We start from the raw sequence: 19972 nt of genomic DNA, 5'->3' as shown, positions 1-19972 counted from the left end.
GTAGAACAGAAAAGGCCGGGTAAGAGTTCAGTACCCCTGGTATAGTCCATCGAGTGGCTTTTACGATACTGAAAATGGAGTTAGTGTGATGCAGTTTGAAATAAATGATACTTCCTTACTTCTGTAAATAACTGAAAGGTTATTTATTTTGGCACTTTGTATTAGAGAATACAATAGAGTAGGGGCTGGCAACAGGCGGCCGGCCCGCAACTGATTTTTTTGGGCCCCCAAAGTTTTTAGTAAATGTATTTTTATTTATTTTTGGTTTTGGCAAAAAAATAAAAATAATTAAATGGTAAAATCACCAGGAATTCAGCTAAAAATGAGTTTAATTTAGGAAATCTGTTCCCAAGTATTCCCACAAATAAATAAATAAAAATGACGTAATCGTGTCTCAATGTAATCAAGGTATGAAATTATTGTTATTTTCATTATAATTATTTTCCGTCCCCCCAACCATTCGGCCCATGGCTGTATCTAGCTGCCTTCCCCTGCAATAGAGTAGCAACTAAAGGAGACATTGGTACAGTAGGCCTATAGGTCAAACCACAGGGTAGACAGGAAGAAATGGTTCATGGCTGAATGTTAATTCAACTATCAAAAGTTGCATTCTCCCTCCCAATGTCCAACACAACAGAAAACATGGGCATCAATGGAAAATAGCCTTTATAGAGCAGAAACAGGAAATGCCTTGGTGTGTAATTACAGTCTATTACTTACAGATGTCATCAGACAGACACACAGAGCAGATCATGGCTTTAAGTAGGATAGGAGGGCTGTTATCTAGCATAGTCATAGCTAAAGTATGTCCTCATAGACTAAAATACTGCACTTCCCTTGTCTCCTGACATTCAGGACTATACTGATCCGCAAAGGACTTGCTTTTGAAATATAATTAGTCATATTCAAGAACAGCGAATAAAGACGTCAAGTGGTTTCGCCTGCAGTATCAGTCATGATGAAGGAGAGTGGAAGAAGCCATGCTATTGGGACACAGCTTATGACGTGTCAATTGTGGGCATTTTTTATCAGTGAAAGTTAAAAGCTGGGAAAAGTCTTAGGTGGATCCTTGGGACGTGCAACTCTGACGTTGCCCCATTGAAGTTGAAATGTAAAATGGCTACGGTAAGGGTTAAGGTTAGGTAAGGGTTAAGGTTAAGGATTTAGGCTAGGGACATCCCAAGGATACCAGATAGCACTAAAAGCTGTTATATTATAGGATCACGTGCAGAAACAACAAATGGATGACAACAGTGGGTACTAGTGTTGTAACCCTTCATGCATTTCACTTGATTTGGGGTCAGTTTTTAACAAGAGAAGGTGAGTCTCAACTGTTTCTCAGGTCTAACTTCCAGTGTGTACCCATTCAGCAGAGCTCCAAGCACAATGTTATGTTATGTTCAATTCCCGGGAAGTAACAACTCAGAAGCATTTGTTTCACTAAACAGGGGTAATGTTTATTTTCGCTAGCGAGACACCTTGAGGAGAAAATGCTCACTTCCTTGGTGATGTTCAGCTTTCAGGAAACCCCTCTGTTACACCAAGCAGCAAATGGGCAGCAGGCTGAAGTCACTCCTAACCACTGATCTATGATCAGATATATCTTTCATCCCCCTCATGGTTTAGGTTAGGGTGTGGGGTAAAGTATCTGATCTGATCCCAGATCTGTGGTTAATGGTAACTTCTACCTGGAGCCAGGAACGCTAGGGGAGGAGGGTCATCCCAAAAGCGTTATAGAGTTCTTCAGAGACAGAGAGCCTGGGGCCTGCTCAGTGAGGTGAAACATTACCCAACGTTGCAGATGGAAACAGAATGTCTAGAGCTGGCAAGATTCCCTGATTCCCAACATAACAGAGAATCCTATCTACTCTACACAATGCATTTGCTATCTGAATGTTGTGTAACGTTGAAGCCTCCTGAACAGGCCCCAGCTTTAGCCTGAGGTACGGTACAGTACATTAACAACAGAATAAAAGACAAGTTACCGACAGCTACCAAGGCGACAGCTACCAAGGCGACTGTTACCGCAGAGCAGATTTCTCCTCAGACAAATGCACTTCAGAGTTACATAATAATCATGAGAAATTAAACAAATATGTGCATTACCTGCCGTTCACCCAGCTCACTACATCATCCACCTCATCGTTTGATACACAGAAACAGATGCAGAAATAAAGGGGCGGGAGTAAGGGCCGGGTTCGTCTAATGATTGGCATTATTTTGGGCGTGTCCTGTCATTTCTCTCACCTGTCAATCAATCACAAGCCGAGTGCAGATTCAAGTAAATGATTTTGTTACACATTATACCTTTTTTAATCTTGTCTGAAGGTGCTGAAGTTCATGGGGGGAGGGGAACTACATTTTTCGTCCCCAAAATTTGGGAGGTATTAAAAACATAACAAAAAACGACAACTAATCTGGTGAAAGCCTCAGAAAAAGCAACTACACTGGTTAGTCAGTTAGTTATAACAAACAGAAGTCCAGAGAGAAAGTGCTTTTAGAGAGTTATTGGAGAGTTAAGGGTATTGGTAGAGGCTGTTTTAGAAGGACTGAAAGTGCTTTTAGAGAGTTATTGGAGAGTTAAGGGTATTGGTAGAGGCTGTTTTAGAAGGACTGAAAGTGCTTTAAGAGAGTTATTAGAGAGTTCAGGGTATTGGTAGAGGCTGTTTTAGAAGAGAGTTTAAAGTGAGTAATGTTCTTTCCTTTTTTCCCCAGACAGGAACACTGGGGTACATCACCAGAGAACTGATACAGGCGAGTCCGTCGTCGTGTTCAAGTCACGAGATACGACGTCGTCGTCTTGTTGTTGTTGTCTTCAGCAGAAAAGATGGCAAAACCCTTAGTTTCCGTGTGGTTAGGCTAATTATTTAAGGTCCTATGTCATTTTTGCCTTCTAGTAGGGAGTTCTCTGTATGGTTACTGTTGATTTCTATTCCGCTCCTGAGGAAAGAAAGAGAGAGAGGGGAAAATAAACCAAATTAGAGGATGCATAAGTGGGAGGGGGAAAAAAACACATGGAATGCTGTTAGAAAACATCCTCAGGGAAATTAGTATTTTTTTGACTGAATCGCTTGTCCTCTGTTTATGTGATAAAAGCTCAGTGATGCAAGACATTGCAAGTTAAACATCTAAGGGCCAAATCCCCAAGGAACATACATGCACTTCACTTCAACATTTGTGTATGTCACACAGTGGTGTCAACTGAAGAGTTCTACCAAGATGAGTTCTTGCTTGTGGAACTCTGAGTGACGATTCAAACTCTCCTTTCTTTCAAAGGCTAGTTTCTGTAACTGTAATCCTCATAATGGCTGAGTGTTCCCTTAACTGTTAATGATGACGGGTGACTGATTTTCACCAGCTGATGACGACTAGGGCTGAGAGCATGGGCAGACCAGCTGATGACGACTAGGGCTGAGAGCATGGGCAGACCAGCTGATGACCACTAGGGCTGAGAGCATGGGCAGACCAGCTGATGACGACTAGGGCTGAGAGCATGGGCAGACCAGCTGATGACGACTAGGGCTGAGAGCATGGGCAGACCAGCTGATGACGACTAGGGCTGAGAGCATGGGCAGACCAGCTGATGACGACTAGGGCTGAGAGCATGGGCAGACCAGCTGATGACGACTAGGGCTGAGAGCATGGGCAGACCAGCTGATGACGACTAGGGCTGAGAGCATGGGCAGACAAGCTGATGACGACTAGGGCTGAGAGCATGGGCAGACCAGCTGATGATGACTAGGGCTGAGAGCATGGGCAGACCAGCTGGCTGGAGTGTATACAGACATATTCAAGCTCTCCCTATACCAGTCTGTTGTCCCCACTTGCTTCAAGATGTCCATCATTGTTCCTGTATCCAGGAAAGCAAAGGTAACTGAACTAAATGACTATCGTAGCACTCCCTTCTGTCATCATGAAGTGCTTTGAGAGGCTACTTAAGGATCATATCACTTCCACCTTACTCGCCGCCCTAGACCAACTTCAGTTAGCATATTACCGCAACAAATCCACAATGACACAATCGCCATTGCACTGCACACTGCCCTATTCCAACTGGACAAGAGGAATACCTATGTAAGAATGCTGTTTATTGACTACAGCTCAGTATTCAACACCATAGAACCCTCCAAGCTCATCACGAAGTACAGAGCCCTGGGACGAAACACTTCCCTCTGCAACTGGATCCTGAACTTCCTGACGGGCCATCCCCGGGTGGAGAAGGTAGGAAAAAACACTTCCACTACACTGATCCTCAACACAGGGGCCCCACAAGGATGCGTGCTCAGCCCCCTCCTGTACTTCCTGTTCACTCATGACTGTGTGGCCACGCACGTCTCCAACTAAATCATCAAGTTTGCTAACAATATAACAGTGATAGGCCCGATTACCAACAATGACAAGACAGCCTATAGGGAGGAGGTGAGAGCCCTAGCAGAGTGGTGGCAGGAAAATAACCTCTCCCTCAACGTCAAGAAAACAAAAGGAGATGATCGTGGACTTCAGCAGATAATGTTGACGAAGCCACAGTGGAGAGGGTGAAACGCTTTAGGGCTGTCTCTGACTAAAATAATTATTGGTCGACCGAGTCTTCCTGTTCTCTTGACCAATCAATTGGTCAAATGTTTAAATTTATATTTCCATATAGAGACATGTGTTTGAATAAAATCTAAAGTTTGGAGAATGACACAAATATTAATTTCCACAACGTTTGCTGCTTCAGTGTCTTTAGATATTTTTGTCAGATGTTACTATGGAATACTGAAGTATAATTACAAGCATTTCATAAGTGTCAAAGGCTTTTATTGACAATTACATGAAGTTGATGCAAAGAATCAATATTTGCAGTGTTTACCCTTCTTTTTCAAGACCTCTGCAATCTGCCCTAGCATGCTGTCAATTAACTTCTGAGCCACATCCTGACTGTTGGCAGCCCATTCTTGCATAATCAATGCTTGGAGTTTGTCAGAATTTGTGGGTTTTTGTTTGTCCACCCGCCTCTTGAGGATTGACCACAAGTTCTCAATGGGATTAAGGTCTGGGGAGTTTCCTCTGGGGAGTTTCCTGTTTTGTTCCCAGACCCACTTAGTTATCACTTTTGCCTTATGGCAAGGTGCTCCATCATGCTGTAAAAGGCATTGTTCGTCACCAAACTGTTCCTGGATGGTTGGGAGAAGTTGCTCTCGGAGGATGTGTTGGTACCATTCTTTATTCATGGCTGTGTTCTTAGGCAAAATTGTGAGTGAGGCCACTCCCTTGGCTGAGAAGCAACCCCACACATGAATGGTCTTAGGATGCTTTACTGTTGGCATGACACAGGACTGATGGTAGCCCTCACCTTGTCTTCTCCGGACAAGCTTTTTTCTGGATGCCCCAAACAATCGGAAAGGGGATTCATCAGAGAAAATGACTTTACCCCAGTCCTCAGCAGTCCAATCCCAGTACCTTTTGCAGAATATCAGTCTGTCCCTGATGTTTTTCCTGGAGAGAAGTGGCTTCTTTGCTGCCCTTCTTGACACCAGGCCATCCTCCAAAAGTCTTTGCCTCACTGTGCGTGCAGATGCACTCACACCTGCCTGATGCCATTCCTGAGCAAGCTCTGTACTGGTGGTGCCCCGATCCCGCAGCTGAATCAACTTTAGGAGACAGTCCTGGCGTTTGCTAGACTTTCTTGGGTGCCCTGAAGCCTTCTTCACAACAATTGAACTGCTCTCCTTGAAGTTCTTAATGATTCAATAAATGTTTGATTTAGGTGCAATCTTACTTGCAGCAATATCCTTGCCCGTGAAGCACTTTTTGTGCAAAGTAATGATGACGGCACATGTTTCTTTGCAGGCAACAATGGTTGACAGAGGAAGAACAATGATTCCAAGCACCACCCTCCTTTTGAAGCTTCCAGTCTGTTATTCGAACTCAATCAGCATGACAGAGTGATCTCCAGCCTTGTCCTTGTCAACACTCACACCTGTGTTAACGAGAGAATCACTGAGATGATGTCAGCTGGTCCTTTTGTGGCAGGGCTGTAATGCAGTGGAAATGTTTTTTGTTTTTGGAATTAATTGCAATTCATCTGATCACTCTTCATAACATGCTGGAGTATATGCAAATTGCCATCATACAAACTGAGGCAGCAGACTTTGTGAAAATGTATACTTTTGGCCACGACTGTACATATGCACTGTGCTTGTCTGATGCTTTTAGCACACTGTTTGATTAAATAATTAAGACACAAATGACTCAAGAAAGAGCCCGATGGTCACTCTGTAAAAATCATTTACAGTGAGTGTCTGTGTGATAGGCACACGTTGTCTCGCTCTCCTCCCTAATGCCACGAAAAGGTACCACAGCACAGCGTTTATTGTGCTGTCTGTGCTGAAGCTGTAAATCATTTCAGCCATTTAGTTTCTTACTTGTTTCTGACTGAAAAGTTCTGTTACAGAAATCCCTAATTTCCTCAAGAAAAACATTCCCTATTCGCTCAACCCTTGCGCTCTTTACGTGAAACATGTAAGCATCGCATGCATGTGACCAATAAGGCCTGACCTATAGTCTGTCATAATCACATCAATAAATAAGTTATAACAAACTCCCAACACAGTAACCCGGATGTAAAAGGGGACATGAAAAAGAAACTTGAAACGAGCAAATGTTTACTGGTTGCTCAGGAGGGAAAGAGGAAGTCAGATCTGTGGAAACCATTTGACTTGATGAAGAAAATGGAGGGTATAAAGAGCGAGAGCTGAGTGCATATTGTGTGTGACAAACCGGTGCAGTTAGATTACAATATTATCTTTCTGCCTGTTTGGAACAGCGAACACTAAATACATGATAAGTAATACCAGTCTGTTCTAATGAAACCATTTTTAAAAAGCCTTTATTACAGCATAGAAAAGATTAAAAACAGCCAAAACTTTGAAATTGCTTTATCTGACATTTTTCCGTTGCATGAGGCTTGGTGCTCACGCTTTGCCTACTCAGCAAACAGATGCTGTGGCTATAATTCATCATTGTGCAGTATTCAATGTGGAACTGCTCATCTATTTAGAACATTCCAAAGAACAAGCAGAATAAACTAAACGTCGAACGTCTGTATATCAAAAATAAAACCCATTTTGGTTTGTAACCCTGAAAAAAAAATGGCCTTTGAACTCACCAAATTGAGCTTCCTGTGTATACAGTATACCGTATTCTAATCAAGGGTTCATCCTATATCCTATAACTACTGCTGTACACAGCTTTTCTATTCATATACTGTCTAAACACCCCATACACATCTGACATCGCTCATTCTGATATTTTTCCATTTTATTTTGGGGATTTGTTTTGTATTGTTCGGTATTACTGCACTGTTGGAGCTAGAAAACAATTTCACTGCACCTGCGATAACAATCCGCAAAATATGTGTACTCAACCAACATGTTACTTAACCCAAACCTTTCCCATACCACCCCCAACACACACACACTCCCCTCTCCTTCCGCAAATACACCCCTGCTGATCATATCTCTGGTTGTGCTGGATGTTTGTGCTTTATTGACTCCATGGAGCCATAAGAAATGCAGGCCTGTAAGTTTACTCCCACAACCATTAATTTACTGACATACACAAATACTGGCCTAGCTGCAGTGCATTTCTCTCCCTCGCTCACACGCATGCAGTGGTCAGTGTCAGTAGGCACAGCAGGGGAAGGCCCCAGTGAGACCTGGGCCTCCAGTGTAACTCCATCAAAATAGAGAGGCCACTGTCTGGGGCTGGAGGCTGACCTGTTCTGGGTGGCTGGGGAAACAAAGGCCTCCACAGCATGTCTGTGTCCACCTAAGGCCACCCACTCACGTCCACCCACTCACATCCACTAGAGATGGACATGAGTACAAGTTCTTGAACAGATGTCAAAGCTCGGTCTTTAAACAGAGATGCCTTTTTTTTCGTGCTGTACAATTATTTGGTGGAATGTGCTTTGTGGCTGCCCGAATGGGCAAGTGAAAGGTTGTCATGGAGACAACGTTTATTAGCTTTTACTCTCGTGTTCCATTTGTACATTTGCGGGACACAACAAAACATGACATAAATAACACAGTGCACACAGCTGTTCTCCCTAAATTCCATTTCCCCTCAGTGTCTCATTCACTCAATTGCATTCCGACCGCTCCTCCCCGTTAGGCCGACAGAAATGAAATGCCTATAAAAACGTATCTAACCGATGGGACAGACAAGCTATATTCTTTGTCAAATGATGACAGTTCAATCGCAAATTCGAAACGGACTGGTTGATTAAAGTAGAAAAATATGTTCCAACAACGCGCTGCAGTTTTGGATTCATTGCGTCCCATCTGCTTTCCACTTAAGATACTTTGTGAACTGCTAGTGCCATTTAGAATTGGTTAGCCTAGGCTATAACCCACCCTAAATATAGACAGGTTCCACTCAGAAAATAGGCAAAAAGATTAGTTTGATAAAGACAAAGAGTGTATTTTTCATCAGAATCATTAAGCATTGCCTACTCAGCAAACAGGTGCTGTGGCCATAATTCATCACCATGCAGTATTCAATGTGGAATTGTTCATCTATTTAAAAAATTCCAAAGAATGGGTAGAATAAACTAAATCGAATGTCTGTATATCGAAAATAAAACCAATTTTGGTTTGTAACCCTGAAAAAAATGGTCTTTCAACTCGCCAAATTGAGCCCTGTTTGAAATGATCACTGAAAATATCTGCCTCAGGCACAAGATGCGCATCACTTCACACTGGCAACATTTTCATTTAGAAAAATATTCTGTTCTATTTTAGTCATGTTTTTTTTTTTAACTATACAATAGGTGTGTCTTGACTGTTATAAGGGCTCAAGAAATAAGAGTGTCTTGTCTGCTAAAATAACAAAAAAAGGCTGTCATTGCACAGCCATAGGCTTCTACAAGCAGTAGCCACCTCAGCAGTGGCTCCTGCTTGTAGAAGCCTATGGCTGTGCAATGACAGCCTTGTTTTGTTTATATATACATACATATATATATATATATGTGTATTATATATATACAGTGCCTTGCGAAAGTATTCGGCCCCCTTGAACTTTGCGACCTTTTGCCACATTTCAGGCTTCAAACATAAAGATATAAAACTGTTTTTTTTTGTGAAGAATCAACAACAAGTGGGACACAATCATGAAGTGGAACGACATTTATTGGATATTTCAAACTTTTTTAACAAATCAAAAACTGAAAAATTGGGCGTGCAAAATTATTCAGCCCCTTTACTTTCAGTGCAGCAAACTCTCTCCAGAAGTTCAGTGAGGATCTCTGAATGATCCAATGTTGACCTAAATGACTAATGATGATAAATACAATCCACCTGTGTGTAATCAAGTCTCAGTATAAATGCACCTGCACTGTGATAGTCTCAGAGGTCCGTTAAAAGCGCAGAGAGCATCATGAAGAACAAGGAACACACCAGGCAGGTCCGAGATACTGTTGTGAAGAAGTTTAAAGCCGGATTTGGATACAAAAAGATTTCCCAAGCTTTAAACATCCCAAGGAGCACTGTGCAAGCGGTAATATTGAAATGGAAGGAGTATCAGACCACTGCAAATCTACCAAGACCTGGCCGTCCCTCTAAACTTTCAGCTCATACAAGGAGAAGACTGATCAGAGATGCAGCCAAGAGGCCCATGATCACTCTGGATGAACTGCAGAGATCTACAGCTGAGGTGGGAGACTCTGTCCATAGGACAACAATCAGTCAGTCGTATATTGCACAAATCTGGCCTTTATGGAAGAGTGGCAAGAAGAAAGCCATTTCTTAAAGATATCCATACAAAGTGTTGTTTAAACTTTGCCACAAGCCACCTGGGAGACACACCAAACATGTGGAAGAAGGTGCTCTGGTCAGATGAAACCAAAATTGAACTTTTTGGCAACAATGCAAAACGTTATGTTTGGCGTAAAAGCAACACAGCTCATCACCCTGAACACACCATCCCCACTGTCAAACATGGTGGTGGCAGCATCATGGTTTGGGCCTGCTTTTCTTCAGCAGGGACAGGGAAGATGGTTAAAATTGATGGGAAGATGGATGGAGCCAAATACAGGACCATTCTGGAAGAAAACCTGATGGAGTCTGCAAAAGACCTGAGACTGGGACGGAGATTTGTCTTCCAACAAGACAATGATCCAAAACATAAAGCAAAATCTACAATGGAATGGTTCAAAAATAAACATATCCAGGTGTTAGAATGGCCAAGTCAAAGTCCAGACCTGAATCCAATCGAGAATCTGTGGAAAGAACTGAAAACTGCTGTTCACAAATGCTCTCCATCCAACCTCACTGAGCTCGAGCTGTTTTGCAAGGAGGAATGGGAAAAAATGTCAGTCTCTCGATGTGCAAAACTGATAGAGACATACCCCAAGCGACTTACAGCTGTAATCGCAGCAAAAGGTGACGCTACAAAGTATTAACTTAAGGGGGCTGAATAATTTTGCACGCCCAATTTTTCAGTTTTTGATTTGTTAAAAAAAGTTTGAAATATCCAATAAATGTCGTTCCACTTCATGATTGTGTCCCACTTGTTGTTGATTCTTCACAAAAAAATACAGTTTTATATCTTTATGTATGAAGCCTGAAATGTGGCAAAAGGTCGCAAAGTTCAAGGGGGCCGAATACTTTCGCAAGGCACTATATATATATATATACGTATATACAGTGGGGCAAAAAAGTATTACATACATTTAAATATATATACATATATATATATACACACACATATAAATATATACATATAAATATACATATATGTGTATTTTATATATACATACATATGTGTATTATATATATATATATACATACATACATACATATATACAGTGGGGCAAAAAAAGTATTTAGTCAGCCACCAATTGTGCATGTTCTCCCACTTAAAAAGATGAGAGAGGCCTGTAATTTTCATCATAGGTACACTTCAACTATGACAGACAAAATGAGAAAAAAAATCCAGAAAATCACATTGTAGGATTTTTTATGAATTTATTTGCAAATTATGGTGGAAAATAAGTATTTGGTCAATAACAAAAGTTTATCTCAATACTTTGTTATATACCCTTTGTTGGCAATGACAGAGGTCAAACGTATTCTGTAAGTCTCCACAAGGTTTTCACACACTGTTGCTGGTATTTTGGCCCATTCCTCCATGCAGATCTCCTCTAGAGCAGGGATGTTTTGGGGCTGTTGCTGGGCAACACGGACTTTCAACTCCCTCCAAAGATGTTCTATGGGGTTGAGATCTGGAGACTGGCTAGGCCACTCCAGGACCTTGAAATGCTTCTTACGAAGCCACTCCTTCGTTGCCCGGGCGGTGTGTTTGGGATCATTGTCATGCTGAAAGACCCAGCCACATTTCATCTTCAATGCCCTTGCTGATGGAAGGAGGTTTTCAGTCAAAATCTCACGATACATGGCCCCATTCATTCTTTCCTTTACACGGATCAGTCGTCCTGGTCCCTTTGCAGAAAAACAGCCCCAAAGCATGATGTTTCCACCCCCATGCTTCACAGTAGGTATGGTGTTCTTTGGGTGCAACTCAGCATTCTTTGCCCTCCAAACACGACGAGTTGAGTTTTTACCAAAAAGTTATATTTTGGTTTCATCTGACCATATGACATTCTCCCAATCTTCTTCTGGATCCTCAAAATGCTCTCTAGCAAACTTCAGACGGGCCTGGACATTTACTGGCTTAAGCAGGGGGACACGTCTGGCACTGCAGGATTTGAGTCCCTGGTGGCGTAGTGTGTTACTGATGGTAGGCTTTGTTACTTTGGTCCCAGCTCTCTGCAGGCCATTCACTAGGTCTCCCGGTGTGGTTCTGAGATTTTTGCTCACCGTTCTTGTGATCATTTTGACCCCACTGGGTGAGATCTTGCATGGAGCCCCAGCTCGAGGGAGATTATCAGTGGTCTTGTAAGTCTTCCATTTCCTAATAATTGCTCCCACAGTTGATTTCTTCAACCCAAGCTGCTTACCTATTGCAGATTCAGTCTTCCCAGCCTGGTGCAGGTCTACAATTTTGTTTCTGGTGTCCTTTGACAGCTCTTTGGTCTTGGCCATAGTGGAGTTTGGAGTGTGACTGTTTGAGGTTGTGGACAGGTGTCTTTTATACTGATAACAAGTTCAAACAGGTGCCATTAATACAGGTAACGAGTGGAGGACAGAGGAGCCTCTTAAAGAAGAAGTTACAGACAATCTGACTTGTTTGTAGGTGACCAAATACTTATTTTCCACCATAATTTGCAAATAAATTCATTAAAAATCCTACAATGTGATTTTCAGGATTTTTTTTTCTCATTTTGTCTGTCATAGTGTATGTATATATATATATATATATATATATATATATATATATATATATATATATATATATATATATATGTGGCAATTTAACAATTAGGATTTGTTATCTGTAATGGTTATGATTAATTAGGCATTGGTGCGATCTGTTGGCATATAGATAAAATGTACACATTTTTTCTTTCAGTCGTGTAAATCGGAAAAATGTCATGCGAGTTCTCCAGTCTCAAAATGTATAGAACGCCCATCCCTAACATCAACTCACCCACATCCACCCACCCACCCACCTACTCACATCCACCCACCCACCTACTCACATCCACCCACCCACCTACTCACATCCACCCACCCACCTACTCACATCCACCCACCCACCTACTCACATCTATCCACCCACCTACTCACATCCACCCACCCACCTACTCACATCCATCCACCCACCTACTCACATCCACCCACCCACCTACTCACATCCACCCACCCACCTACTCACATCCACCCACCCACCTACTCACATCCATCCACCCACATACCTACTCACATCCACCCACCCACATACCTACTCACATCCACCCACCCACCTACTCACATCCACCCACCCACCTACTGAACTCATGCACTGAAGGGTTAACTTGGGGGACTGCCATATTGACACTGACACACACATCCCACAGACAACATTGACAACATTGACAAACACACCTGTGCAAATATTTCAATCTACTGATCTAGGTCTATACTGTTCATCCTGTATACTGTCTCAGTCTCCACAGTTAACTTAGCATTGTTAGCTTCAAGCCTCGGAGATGACATGCTACAGACCACTCCACTTGACAGCCCTCAGAGTGAGAGGAGATAGGCCTAACAATGTGGGTCAATTAACCTGGTCAGGCTTTGGGAAAGTGAGCCAGCGAGGGTTCTGTCAGGACCTGTGTTGTCATGTAGAGGGGTCAGGGCTACAACAGCAGAGCCTCTCACCTGCCCCACACTAGGCTATACAGCGCTATCTCAGTAACCGTCAAAACACACTTCCTACTAACAAGTTGTTTCAGTGCTCCTGAAAACCTGGACTTCAAATATTATGATAGAGAAAGGGAAGGAGCGAGAGAGAGAGAGAGAAAAGAACAGAGAGCGAGAGAGAGAAAGGAACAGAGAGAGAAAATGACAAATAGAGAGAGAAAATGAGAATGAGAAAATGAGAGAGAGGGGAAGGAGAAAGAGAGCAGGTTGTGTGGGGGGTTTCTTAATATATTAGCATATTTAGTTTTACTTAGGAATGTGTGCTTAAGATAAAAGGGTAAAATGTTTTCCTCACTGGTCCATCCCTAAAACAATCCTTGTTTTAGTTGTTTTCCACCTTCAAAATGTTGTATGTATTTTATCGCTCAAAGTGTGTCTGCCTGCGCAAGCAAGAACCAGAGAATAATGTTATTTTTTTCCAAATCGTTGCGGAATAACCCTGAAATATAAAACAGTTGAACCATGTTGAAACATAACCCAGAAATTCCCAGTGAAACACATTAGGCACACAGGGTGGAGCTGGGCTGATGGAGAGAACAGCTAATGAAGCAAGAGGAGCCTGTGTTTGCCAGAGGCCTGGTGTTCAAAGGTAGATAAGAGCCACTTCTGCCTTTGTCTGAGGGGAGGTATGTGAGGAATGCAGCCTGTTTCAGGAAAACCCTATGTGTCCCACTCTCCAGATCACTCTCACAGAAGCACACAGCCACACAAGATGGCTGCCTCATCAGACAGGGTTTCCTGGTTGGACCCAAGCAGACCCACTGGTGGGCAAAGATGGTAGTGATGATGGTCTGATGACAGGCCTGAGGGACGGGCTGCTAATTCCACACATCAACCTACCTCACCACCATGGAGTAATGACCCTGGTAGAACCCACCACCATGGAGTAATAACACTGGTAGAACCCACCACCATGGAGTAATGACACTGGTAGAACCCACCACCATGGAGTAATGACCCTGGTAGAACCCACCACCATGGAGTAATGACACTGGTAGAACCCACCACCATGGAGTAATGACACTGGTAGAACCCACCACCATGGAGTAATGACACTGGTAGAACCCACCCCCATGGAGTAATGACCCTGGTAGAACCCACCACCATGGAGTAATGACACTGGTAGAACCCACCACCATGGTATAATGACACTGGTAGAACCCACCACCATGGAGTAATAACACTGGTAGAACACACCTCCATGGAGTAATGACACTGGTAGAACCCACCTCCATGGAGTAATGACACTGGTAGAACCCACCTCCATGGAGTAATGACACTGGTAGAACCCACCACCATGGAGTAATGACACTGGTAGAACCCACCACCATGGAGTAATGACACTGGTAGAACCCACCTCCATGGAGTAATGACACTGGTAGAACCCACCACCATGGAGTAATGACATTGGTAGAACCCACCACCATGGAGTAATGACACTGGTAGAACCCACCACCATGGCGTAATAACACTGGTAGAACCCACCACCATGGAGTAATAACACTGGTAGAACCCACCACCATGGAGTAATGACACTGGTAGAACCCACCTCCATGGAATAATGACACTGGTAGAACCCACCTCCATGGAATAATGACACTGGTAGAACACACCTCCATGGAGTAATGACACTGGTAGAACCCACCACCATGGAGTAATGACACTGGTAGAACCCACCACCATGGAGTAATGACACTGGTAGAACCCACCACCATGGAGTCATGACACTGGTAGAACCCACCACCATGGAGTCATGACACTGGTAGAAATGGAACATGGGAGTAATAACACTGGTAGAACCCACAACCATGGAGTAATAACACTGGTAGAACCCACCATCATGGAGTAATAACACTGGTAGAACCCACCACCATGGAGTAATAACACTGGTAGAAATGGAACATGGGAGTAGACTAGAGGCCTATGAACTAAGACCTCAGATGATAGACACTGACCAGTACTACACTGTGTGACAGATGGTCACTAGTCAGTCAAACTCATATAGACACTCTGCTGCTGTCAGCTGATACGATAGGGGTGTGTGTGTGTGTGTGTGTGTGTGTGTGTGTGTGTGTGTGTGTGTGTGTGTGTGTGTGTGTGTGTGTGTGTGTGTGTGTGTGTGTGTGTGTGTGTGTGTGTGTGTGTGTGTGTTATGTGTGTCAGCAGCACGGTTCTCTCACCCTCCGCAGGGCCTCTTCCTCCTCCTGGCGGTTCTCATAATGTGCAAAGTCATCAAAGATTGAGGTGGTATGCTTGAAAGTTGCGATAATTTTAAGCACTTGCTTGGCCTTCTCCAGAGGCACCTCCTGAGTGTCCCTGGAGTTGGTGACGGGCTTGTTGTCATTGTTCTCCAGCCTGATGTGCCTCAACTGGTTGTTGGGCACGTCCTTCACAAACGCCCACTTCACCTCAAACTTGCCCTTCCACTTGTCCTGAGACCAAACGCCTGCGTAGGAGTTGTAATCCACAGGCGAGCGCATCTCCGCCACGCCGCAGAAATGACCACTGCCGTTGACGCTGAACAGCAGGTAGAGGGGCCCCTTGGCCCCCAGCGAGCGGTAGGCCCCGTCCAAGCGCTTGTTGCCGTGCTCGGTGCTGCACCAGATGGAGTACTTGATGGAGCGGTGGATGTCGTCCTCAGAGTAGCTCTTGATGATGAACACGCGGCCGTTCTTCAGGTTCCAGTCAAAGTCTTTGGGGTTGTAGTTGTTGAGGGCCCGCAGTTTCTCTAACACGGGGTGCACCTCCCCGGAGCAGGGAGAGGCACTGAGGGGGACCCCACCAACACCCATCCCAAAGCCTTCCGCCCCTCCCTGGTTGAAGGTGCCCCTGTTCCGGGGTGCCACCCAGCGGTTCTGGGGTGGGAGCTGGGAGTGTTGGTGTTGATGCATGGGTTGAGGGGGGCCGGGCTGGGAGGAAAAGTTCTGGTGGGGGTGGGGGTGTTGGTGGGGGTGTGGGGGGCCTGGGGGAATCTGCTGGGGGTGTTGGGGGGACTGGAGCGACTGCAGCTGAAAGGGTTGGTGGTGCTGCTGGTGTTGGTGCTGGTGTTGGGGCTGATGTTGGGGCTGATGTTGGTGGGGCAGAGGGCTCTGCAGCAGGGGCTGGCCCATCAGGGTCTGCTGCACCATGGTCTGAGGGGGCATCATGGTCTGAGCTAAGGGGGGCTTGTTGAGGGAGCCCTTATCATCCCAGGTGCCTATGTTCATGTTGTGCTTGATGGGCGGCGGGGGAATGGTAGGGCCCCCCATCCCCATGTTGGCTTTGGGCTTGACCTTGGGCTGGGGCTTGGCCGGCTTCCTGGCGATGGCCGCCCAGGATGTGGGTTTGGGGGCTGAGGAACTAACCAATGGTGGCATGCTATTGGCCGCCATGCTACTCATGCCCCCGAGGGGCGAGCCGACAGTCTTGGTGACGGCGGCGCCCATGTCCGTTCCCAGTTTTAACCCAGTCATGCCCTGTTCGATGCTGTTCAACACCGGGACCTTACTGAGCTGGGCATCACTGCTGAAGCCCGCCTGTCCGTCAGTTATAGCCCTCCCCAGGGAACTAGGGGTGTAACCATAACTATTACTATAGGCATTGCTCTGTGTGGACTGGCCCTGAGAGACACTGGTGCCCCAGGTGGAATAGTCTGCGTTTCCAGGGAAGAAGTTGAAGCCGTGCTGGCTGAGGAAGGGAGGGGTATTGCCCAGGGCACCCGGCTGGCTGAACACCCCGTCAGGGATAAAGTGGTGCTCGCCATTGCTCATCTGTCCATAGGTGGTCAGGTAGGGCATGGGGGGGTCCCCCGCAGTGGACCAGGGCGCCTCTCCCAGGGAGTAAGGGAAACCTATGGAGGGAGCATAGTAGCTGGGCATGTAGGGGTCGGACATTGGTGGGTAGCTGTTATTCTGCAGAAGGGGAGAACAGGGGTCAGTTAATGGATGACCTTAATGATAGAAGCTAAGACAAATCTTGCCCATCTCTCTTCAAAACCGTAACTAAGAAATAAATCAGCGTTCTGCTTAAGGAGCAAGATTGGCTTTCAGTGGAAATTATAGATACCAGCTCTATCAAATGTTTCCCATAGCAACAAGGGAAGACAGCAACAGTTTTATCATAATCTGTCCGTTGTGAACTCTGACAATTATTACAACAACAAGAATTTATTTTATAAGTAAATTGGCGTGGGTGATAGTGGGTTTGTTCTTGGCTACATTTCACTAGAATCCTATAAGACAAAGTAAGCTTGTCCACCCAGGCACAAGATGATGAACACCACCCAGTTTTCTTTTTAGTACAAAAAAAAAATCAACAATAATTCCACTATCAAAAGGTCATTTTTAATAATTTTCCATTTAAAAATGAGTCAGTCATCTGTCAATAGCTCCTCCTTCACGTAGACTACTATACAGTGACTTTAGATTAACACTCTATACACCTTCATATATCACTATAAGACACTATTCTGAGGGTTCATGCCGGTTCAAAAGGTGCAAATAACACATCTATGCTGTGGACTGTCAAGTTGCATGGCTGACAGGCTTGGACACAATGGGTACACTCACTCACCTGATTTGTCTGGCTGCTTAGGTAAGGTTCAAAGTCTTCATCGTTTACTCCATCCTTCTGATGCATTGATCCGTTTTGCACTGGAGAGAAAAAAATTGTTCTTAGGTTATTCTTTAGATGTGATATAACCAAAAAGGTCTCTCGGCTAAAATAAACCATTGTGTTTAACAGATCTATAAACTAATAATAAACAGCTGATACACCCCCTTATATTGCCTTTAAGTAGTTGGGGTAGAACAATACCCAATAATATGACAGGCACAGTGGTGTATAGGTATATTTGGTTAGTTGACCTACTTTTGACTGATGACACCAGGTCACCAAAATGTGGTGGAAGAGTGATGAAAGCAGTGATTTAATTACACTCTTTTGTTATCACAGTTTTCACAAAGCATTTCCTTAGTCAGACAACATTTTGACTGCCATCAAACTCCACAACAACCATGCAATAGTAAAATAAAACGGTGACAGAAATACCTTTATTTCCTTGTCCTTTGGGTCTCTGACATCAGAATAGGCAAGTGCAAAAAAAAGAGAGAAAAGAGATGCATCAGATTTAGCATATTAGGTCAATGTTTGATAGGGAGAAGAGTGATGGTAGCATTCATGCAAGGTGAGCTAGGCCTAGGCTACTGAATTACAAACAATGATTCTATACCAGTGGCTGTATATCAAAAACATTTTAAACACATTCAGGCCTAGACTAGTTTATAGACCTACGGCTTCCTTGTGATTATTGACCGGATGTCAAACGCCCACTGGCATCCAGTAAACGTGCCGCATAGTACAGAATACAGCAACCGGCTCAAGCTGGAGCTTGTTGCCACCGCTGCGCAGCCGGTAGGCTACTTCAAGGTTCGGCCTACATAGCAGCTAATAGCTATCATATATCAAATACTTTTGCCTATGTTATATGGCATGCCTACCACACTGAATGATAGCAGCTGACAAAACGGTTGACAATTTTCAAACTGCAACTAAACATTTCACGACAGTGGGTTGTCAACAATAAGCACCTGATCGACTGTGGTTGCAGACATCCTCCAGGAGCCGAAACGGATTTCTGTTTGCGACTGTCCACGGTTTCCCCTGCTTCTGCACTCCGGTATTTTTCTCTGATCGTCTCGGGTTATCCAATCTCTGTATGTAGAGGCGGTGTTTTTCTCCAGTCGTCAGATCTTTCCCTACAATCTTTTCTCGAGCGCCGAGGATCGCGACTTTGTATCTGTCTGTGGTATTAAATGTTTCCGATCTAGTTGACGTTCGGTTACAATGTATCACTTACTCTGAAACTGCCAGATTGGAATATTCCTTACTCTATTCCACAATGGCGGATGGGCTATTATGCCGCGTTCACAAGCTTGTCGGAACTAGGAAACTTGGAAATGTCCGACTTGCTAACTGGTTGTAGTTCAACTAAATAGCAAGTCGGACATTTCCGAGTTTCCTAGTTCCGACTAGCATTTGAACGCGGCATCTATCTCGCTTCCGTTCTATTGCTCCATGACCTTCCGCCTGTGACGCTCTGAGCCATGTTACTACTATGTCTCAGAAGATTTACCCTTTACTCTACAATACAACATACGTTTGTTTCCCTTGTTAAAATAAATTATGTGTTCACTGTGATGTGACAAACTGTGTCACTTCAGGCATATCTGTCCCTGTCTGCCTGCTCAATATAATCTGAAACGGTCTCTCTGCGAAGCAGACCATTACATGGAATGCCCTGCCTAAAGATCACTGTCGTGTACCATTTTCATTGCGAATTACATTAATAATTTTCCTACCAGCACATACAGGTCTCCTCTCATGGACTTGAATGGCATCCTTTTTATTTAGTATCTTTATTTAACTAGGCAAGTCAGTTAAGAACAACTTCTTATTTTCAATGACGGCCTAGGAACAGGTAAACTGCCTGTTCAGGGGCAGGACGACAGATTTGTACCTTGTCAGCTCGGGGATTTGAACTTGCAACCTTTCAGTTACTAGTCCTACCCTGCCGCCCAATTCCTTGAATGTAAATGGAATTTTCCTGATTTATAAATTGTAGACTATTGTGGATAGATGGGTAGGTG

At 44.2% G+C, this 19972-nt stretch overlaps 1 protein-coding gene across 2 annotated transcripts; it reads right to left on the bottom strand.

Annotated features, from left to right (window-relative positions):
• Positions 1–648: 648 nt before the first annotated feature.
• On the bottom strand, positions 649–19381 carry LOC139366981 (YTH domain-containing family protein 3-like). Of its 2 annotated transcripts, XR_011626828.1 has the most exons (6): positions 18914–19381; positions 18375–18399; positions 17898–17977; positions 15527–17236; positions 1948–2940; positions 649–1765 (listed from the first exon to the last, which is right to left on the bottom strand). XR_011626828.1 is itself a non-coding variant. In XM_071104802.1 (5 exons), exons 1-5 carry the CDS (start codon positions 18935–18937, stop codon positions 2917–2919), a joined length of 1863 nt encoding a protein of 620 aa, XP_070960903.1. In that variant the 5' UTR covers positions 18938–19269; the 3' UTR covers positions 649–2916. The 2 variants fall into 2 exon arrangements, 1 of the variants encoding a protein (XP_070960903.1); XM_071104802.1 differs by having other exon boundaries at positions 649–2940; positions 18914–19269.
• Positions 19382–19972: the final 591 nt, after the last annotated feature.

This window comes from Oncorhynchus clarkii, chromosome 15, assembly GCF_045791955.1.
Source record: "Oncorhynchus clarkii lewisi isolate Uvic-CL-2024 chromosome 15, UVic_Ocla_1.0, whole genome shotgun sequence".
Taxonomy (NCBI): domain Eukaryota; kingdom Metazoa; phylum Chordata; class Actinopteri; order Salmoniformes; family Salmonidae; genus Oncorhynchus; species Oncorhynchus clarkii.
The sequence above is the reverse complement of the archived record's forward strand: the minus strand, read 5'-3'. Positions and strand labels throughout refer to the sequence as shown.